General features: G+C 35.7%; 1 protein-coding gene across 1 annotated transcript in view; it reads right to left on the bottom strand.

Moving 5' to 3' along the window:
• Positions 1-405: 405 nt before the first annotated feature.
• The window catches only part of CCDC141 (coiled-coil domain containing 141), a 63024-nt gene continuing 55426 nt past the window's right edge, over positions 406-8003 (bottom strand). The window contains exons 27-30 of the mRNA XM_088167960.1: positions 2327-2481; positions 2099-2228; positions 1841-2006; positions 406-767 (exon numbers count right to left, since the gene is read on the bottom strand). Of these exons, the coding sequence (XP_088024086.1) occupies positions 644-767; positions 1841-2006; positions 2099-2228; positions 2327-2481 (575 nt within the window). The 3' untranslated portion in view covers positions 406-643. The remainder of the gene's footprint in view (positions 768-1840; positions 2007-2098; positions 2229-2326; positions 2482-8003) is intronic.

Below are 8003 nucleotides of genomic sequence, written 5' to 3'. Positions count from 1 at the left end.
TCACACAAATCTAGCCCTGAAAGCAAAAGCATTGCAGTGGAAGACTTCATTTTGCTGACTCAGAGAGACTTTCTCTTCCCTGAAGACATTCCTGCTACTATGCAGTCATTAGACAAGGTTTGCTAATATTAGTAACCACTACTTTTGGTGGCTATCCACCGAAAAATGTCTCAAAATTGTTAGAAATATAACAACACTCTATTTAATAAACTGAAGAATTCTGTAGTTATAAGATAATTTTGTTTTAAATCCTAATTCTCTATAGTTGCTAGTAGGAAAACCTATTAAGGGAATTAATACCACTGATGGAATTTGTAGAAGAATACAAGCATGGGTACTAGTGAATCACCAAGGAGATCTGCAATTTTGAAGGAGAATGTTTATTTTCTCCATCATCACCTTCTCTTAGGTTTGTCCAACAATCTAGAGCAAACTCAAAATAAACTAGAAATCACTGTCTAATAAATGCTGTGCACGGGTGAATTTTAATAATGATTTATTTGCCAAGAAACAAAATACAAATTGGAATCTAGATATTTATTGGATAGCACCCAAGATTCATCTGCTCCTCACCCATGGTCAAGATCTACTAATGGACACAGCAAACAACACAAACATGCTCAGGAATCAGGTATCTTGCATTTCAGTCCATCTTCTGTTCCACTGTATCAGGCAGAAGAAGAGGACCATGTCTCAAATTGAAGTTCATCTCTTGCAGCCTCTCAAGTTCAAGATGCACTCCTTGAAACCAGAGTTTCTCTTTAAACCTGTTTTAAAAAGTTCAATTAATATTGCCCATATTTTTAATGGTGGCATAGACAGTTTTTTGTGGTCTTGTGAAAATAAAAGATTGGAGATCAAATAAACAGTGATTATAGAGAAAACATAAAATATTCTAAATCTCATCTTACTGCCCAGAAGACAGTTTAGCTATAAACAAAAGAAGATAATAGAAAAAATTAGGATAAATCTAAATTTTCCGTGTGGTCTACATGTTTTAATCATACTTAAATCTCTATTTGACTTAAGTAAAATTATGATGATCTTCCATGTCATTTTTTACTTAGGAATACCTGCCATATCACAGCAATACGGAAAAAAGCCCTGAACAAAATATATGGGATCAATGCTTCCTCAGCTGGCCATGAGGCAAAGTACACAGGCAGCTCACAAGGAAAAGGACAAAGCTTTTGAATCAACACATGCAAAAACTTTCCTTAATGTTTACAAGCTACACTACATCTAGATAGAGAATCCTCAGAAATTTAAAGGCAAAAATGCTTTTTCTTTTTTATCAGAGGCTAAATTCATCCTGTGCTAAAAGTCACAGGCATTAGTGACTTCATGTAGCTCATTTATTTAATATGAAATTGCACAGTGGGAAGTATTGTTATCTTTAATTGCTTAATGAACAATGACATTATTACGATTGCTACTTATTCTTCAGAATAAGACTTGCCTAGTAGAAAACCTTGCTTATATATTCTGTTCATGAAACTTCATGTAGCTCCATCAATTTGAACTTCTGGAATACTTTGTGTTTTAAAATCTTCAATCTTATATTAATATCTAGATTAAGATGCCTAGATATCAAAAAATATTTCACTAAACAAAAATACCTTGCATAGGCTCAATTTTCTAACGTATTACAAGTTCTTTGATCTAAAAATTATATTTTCTGATGAAGAATTAAGTGAAAAAGGGAGTTACATATTATGCACATAACATACATTGCCCTAGAACTCATAGATTAGGAAGAGTGTTTAATGTGAGTTTTGTAAATTTAGGTCCTTACAGTTGCAGTAGCACAAGTTGTAGCATGGAGTAAGATGTAAGTTACCTTACTGGAGTACATTTATCCACTGGCCTTCCCTCTCTCACACATGGTGTGTCCTGGGCTTGTACTAGCTCTGTTGTGGTGACATTCACCTCTTCTGAAAAATACCCATCTTCACATTCTGGTTTAGGCTGAGTTAGACTGGATGTTTTGGGGGGGTTATTTTTCCCTGAAACAAAATATGTACATTAGTGGAAACACGTTGCTCATGTAATAAGGCAAGAGGGTGCCAGAAAGCATGCAGCTGGCAGGACAAATCACCTATCACTGTCACGAAAGCAGAACAGTGTGCCTTTCCAACTTCATTGCTGGCCACACAGATATATCTCCCAGTATCAGCAAGGACTACATTTCTTTTTAAAAGGTAATAGGTATCTCCTAATTTCTCAATCTGTAAAATGAGAGAATGTAAATAAGGGAAAATTAGTAGCATAAAGCAATAAAAATTACCGTTCTCCCAAGAAAAATTTCAAGAACATTAGAACATACACTGATATCTCCAGATACCACTTGGATATCATCCTTTGTCCAGTAGACATGTGGTTTGGGCTTCCCATGTATAGTGCAATGCAGGATTAAATCTTCTCCTTCTTGCAGTGTTCTGTGTCCAAACTTTTGTATGAAGTTTGGCTGCTTTCCTTGTGCTAAAAAAAATTAATTAGATCAGTATTCACTGTGCTTTAAAAGACACAACTAAAGCAACTGAAGAAAATAATCTGTTCTCATAAAGTTCATCACACTGAAAGACATAGAGAGCCTTTACAGATACCTGGAACTCAGGATAACTTGTTTGCAAGACAGTTGGCATATTTCGTTTATCTATCTAATATAACATTTGTTAAAAAACATAGATAATAAGCACCCAAGAATTTCATGCATCAGCATAGTGGTATTAGTTCCATGGAAGTGCTAAAGAATCATGTTGTTTGGTAAGATATTAGGCAAGTCTGTGTGAATTATTGTTTCAGTGAAGGCAGAAGATTAATTATTCCACACAAATTGAAAGTGACAAAGTCATGAGAGCAAATTTTATCATTTAGTGCATTTTTGTACATCACACTTTCTTCACTTCCTCTCCCCTCCCCCCATTATTTTAGTTTAAAAAAATTATGGAAAAGATTTTAAAAATTTATATTTGCAACAAATACGAGAGGCAGAATGAGACCTCTCTACAACTTCGACCACATCATTATATTGGCGATCATTAATACTGAAATCATGTACTCCACATCATCCAGCACAAATTTGGTTCAGATGCAGGACAGGCAAGTAATTGCTTTTCTATTGCAATGCCCAAAGCACATGAGATTGATTTTGTGCTAGCCTCATGCCAACTGTGGAAGGACAGATGACACCTGAACCACTGCAAGGACTGATCAATACAAATTAACCCACCAAAATTGAAGAAATTTTGATCATCAGCATCAGTTTGTAGTGAATAAAAGCATTGTTTTCTGTGACTTGTAATTTAATGAGCTGTAAAGCTGGATTTATTGAATCACTGTACTACCACCTGAGGTCCCACTTATATTCCACCTACAAAGTTACAGTAAAAAGAGAAGACAAGCTCAGAATTCAGATTAAGTATTCTTGCCACAGGAAATATAAAGTAGAAGATACTAACACAAGAAAAACATACAAAGACATCCTACAATAAAAATGAACTTTTTTTGAACTATCACATAAAGAATATGTCCTTTTTTACTCTTTAGTGTAAATTATGCCACATTTCCAAAATATTTAACAAAAGTTATCACTGGCCTTCTCTGAAATAGAAAGTTACTGAAATGTGAGTTAAATGACAAAGTTTGGAACTTCCATGCCACCATTACTCCACTGTTTAAGGATGAAAATTTTTTCTTTATGCTGTTAGGAAGCAAAAATCAGCTTATCTCACACAGGTGCCCATCAGCTTCTAAACCCTAATTTATTGAGCCAAAGGCTATTTTTGCCAAGTGTAGGCCTGCTGGCATCACGAGGCAGACATTTTGGCCACTGTATTAAAAATTCATCCTCAGGTGTGCTCTTAGTTGCAATAAGCTTTCAAGTTTAGCTGCTTTTCTATTCTTCCTATGTTCTGTAGGGCTGAGGTGCCAATGCAAAGCAGAAGAATGTGAGTTTTACTCTCCCATATTTGTGCTAACCTTCTGTGACCTCCGTGTCAGCCAGCAAGAGCAGCCCAAACATCTCAGTTCTTGGCTGTTGAAGGTTAGCATGTGCAAGCTGCCACCCCATTGCATTGCATGCACCTGAAGCCCAGAAATTTGAGATCTCCAGCTTCACTTCACACAAGAGAATCAAGTTTACACCCCTGCCTACTCTTTGCAGGCAGTTAGCAATAGGTCACAAACAGAACATGATTAGCTTGTATTCCTTTGGAAAACATTAAGTGGGCTTCAGCCACTCCTTGGGATAATTTTGGCTGGATTCCATTACTTGAGCAGTTTGGATTATCTTGTGAAGTCGTATTGTATCTCATAATCCCATACCAGAAAGGCTTTTACCATGAAAAAATAAAAAAATCTGAGTGGAATAGTGACAGTGATAATGATCAGACAACATCTTGACTTTATATCAGTAAGGCAGCAGAACATAAAAACTGTAATGTTCAGTTTCTAGAGAGCAAAGGGAAAAGTATGTGCAAATAAAATCACGAAGTGACACTTCCACACTTCCTACAACTCTTTCAGGCACAGGCTTGACCTCAACAAAGTCTGCTGTAAAAGAAGATTTTATCATCTGACAGCAACCTTCAAAATAGAATGGATGGTTATATTTCACCAATGGTTTTGCCATGATATCATAAAAACTCAAAAGACAACTTGCTAATTGCAAATTATTTCGTGGCTGGACATCCTGTGATGTCCATATCCACAAAGGTTAGAAAGAACAGATCCATTCCTCCACTGTGGGAAAAAATACTCAGGTAGCCATTGGTACTGAAATACCACTCGTACAGCTTCAGAAGATAATTTTCTTAACTATTAAATATTCCATGAGTTATTTGTAGGAACCAGTTACGGTGAAAACTTGGTGAACAAGCACAGAAAAATCATCAACCTGGAGCAATGCAAAAACTGCAGGAGAAAAGTTCACCTTCATCTATTACACAGCTTCACCCCTGCCTAAAGTTTCTCTCACACAGGTGTGCAGGTCAAGCCAATTTAGTTTTAACAGCCAGTTTTTAAATTAAATTTCTTCAAAGTTAATCTATTTACTCTAGGCATGTAATTTCCAGTCTCTGGTGTCTTGAAATGTGGTATTAGCAATTTTATGAACTTCCCCTGTCTTTATGAATTTAGGCTAGGCAGATTCCCACCACACTGCTTAGAGACTTTGGATTTGTTCAGCATTACACTAAATCAACACTGCACTTTATTGTTTTGAGATTTTGTCTCAGTCGAGCTCCTAACATAACAGAAGGATTCCTTTATTAGGATTATTACGTGGGTCTCATGACCCAATTGTTCTGAAATACCCATAATATAGAGCTCCAGACTCCTTGAATTCCGTGTGTAACCTCTTTAAAGTCTTGGCTGTAATTTTTCAAGACAGTTCCTCTGGACCACAGATACACACACAAAAATTACTCCTTTACCCTAGAAAAGTCTCCAGAGATGGGTGCAGAAGTAAGCATACCTTACCAATCACTTGAGAGGAACTCACCTTCTCCACTGCAGCTCCAGCCACATCTGATCCAGTCTGGGTAATGTCTCATCCTCCCTCTGCCTACTCAAACCTGTGACCTCAGACAGGCTGCTTCTCTTGAAAAATTAAAATAATTAATTCCTTTCCCCCTCCAAATTTAGGTACCTTGTGTAAACAACCCCTCACACGACTCCACATCTTGTAGTCAGGCAATATCTTTCACCAATTTCTTACAGGGTTTCTGCATACAGGGAAGGAGGAAGGGAGTGTAGGTGAGTTATGTGCCTAATGTCTTTCTTGTAAGGATGGTGGGACTGAGGCTCAAATCTTCTCTATGAGGGAGCCATTGGGAAGACATAAACCTTTTGGGATCTTGAACTAACTATAGGCTCAAAACTGTGACTGCAATGAGGGGAAATCAACGTTGTAAACCAAGAAAGAACTAGAACAATACAAAACACCCAGATGTATTCCCTGCTCTACAATATGGTTAAAAGAAGGAGAAAGTAAAGCATGCATAGTGCAAACTATTAAAAAATCCCATGAGAGTGGGAAGCATTATGTTAATATTATTGCTGCAACAGAATGTTTTTTTCCTTCAAAGAAATACTAGTGCATCATAAGACTGCATCACCGTCACTCATTTTTTTCCTTTTTTTTTTTTTTTTTTAGATTATCTAAACAGAACACAGCTGGAATTTTCCACCAATTTTTTTAAGGACTCATTTGAGTCCTTAAATAAAGGGTATTTAAATCCAGACTGCCAGCACAGCAGTAAGCAATGTTGATTATGTCTTTGTTTACAAAGCAAAACATTAAAACCATGAGATTTTCAGAGTCCTGCTGTGAATCCAGTATCTCTAATCGCTCTTTCTGAAATCTTGTTTCTTGCAGCAATTAAAATTGTGGCTGATATCCATACACCCATTAGAAACTGTGTGTCCCTGATTGAAAGTAGATGCAAAACCACAGTCACAAAATCAACTTTTGTTTACCTCAAATTCACAGAAATGTTCAAATTCTCACAGGGAAATTTTAACAAACAAACAAACAAAGCTATTATATACATCTACAGTGATTTATTAAGATCTAAATTATCTTTATTGTGAAACGGAAAATACACTGCAGGAAAACAGGTGAAATTGATACCTGAGAAAATTCTTATGAATCTACATTTTTGGGAGATGACTGAACTTAGAAAGTGGTTCATTAAGGATAATATCAAGTTAATTACAACTTACTGTGTTCCCCCATCTGTTCACCACTTCCTCCTCCTGCTCCCTCTCACAGCTGTGAGGTTATATCATGAGAACTTCTCCTTTTTCAAAGTTACAGGAATTTTTTAAAAGTTGCAGTCACTGGGCCAAAATACCTGACCCTCTGCAATTACAACATATTTTCTTTTCATAGCATGCTACACAGTAAAAGGTTTACTTCATTCCAGCAAATTATGCAAGAGGAGGTAAATATTTCCTCTTTAAAATTTTTCCACAGCAATGCAATTGTAACATAAAGCTGATAATCAAAAGAAGCAGGAAAAATCATATAGATGTTTGTCAGCTCTTTTTACTGTATAAATACAACAAATACTGAGACTAAAGAATGAAGGTATATTTGAGGATTTATAAATTGAATCTTCCACTGGCACAGTTATAGCATTGTTATGTAATAGTTAAACAAATTAGAACTTTAATAAAAAGATACATTTGTGGTTGTCCTTGTCAAGAAGGAAATACAAACTGTAGGTGAACAAAGTATTGACTTGTATTTACTGTTTTGAAGTTAAAAGAAATTCTGTTTGACTGACTTTTATTTTAAATTTGAATACACTTTTGGAAATTTCCCCAATTTGGTTGATTCTGTTTGAAATCAGTCTGGTAAAAATTTTCAACGTGCACAAATGCTCACTTCATAAATTATTAACTTTTTGTTTTATTCCAACAATTTAGAGGATTATTAGAAATATTTGTTTCTTTAACTTTGTAAGAAGGCAGAGAAAGTATCACAGACATCTATTTGAGCACAGTGGAATGCTGGAATGTTTCATTTTGTAAACATTTGTTCTATTGTGTGCTAGATTCCACTTACACAAATCCTGATGGTTCTGGGTCAGTTCTGTAGCACAATCACAACTATATCAGAACTACTGCAGCTTTCCTTTGTGGAGACTATGTGCTGGGCTAGAGACATACTTAAATCTGATCTATGTTAGTTCAATCATGAATGGTGTGATACCTTTACTAAGAAGCTTTGTCTTAAAAGTAATTTTTTGTATGAATACGAGCAAACATATGGCTGGATAAAATACATTCTGTGTTTAAAAAATATTCCAATGCCTTCCATACCCCATCCCAAAAGAAGACATATCCCAAAATATACAGCGATCTGAGCACTCTACCCGGTTCGATATTGACACCTAAAACCTACAACTATTAAAATTGTTTTCAATGCTTTGGAATGTCTACATTTTTAGAAAGCAAAATTCAGCCTCAGATTGTAGAAAAATCTTAGTAAATGT

The sequence above is a fragment of the Sturnus vulgaris genome, chromosome 7 (genome assembly GCF_052056855.1).
Source record: "Sturnus vulgaris isolate bStuVul1 chromosome 7, bStuVul1.hap1, whole genome shotgun sequence".
In the NCBI taxonomy this organism is placed as follows: domain Eukaryota; kingdom Metazoa; phylum Chordata; class Aves; order Passeriformes; family Sturnidae; genus Sturnus; species Sturnus vulgaris.
The sequence above is the reverse complement of the archived record's forward strand: the minus strand, read 5'-3'. Positions and strand labels throughout refer to the sequence as shown.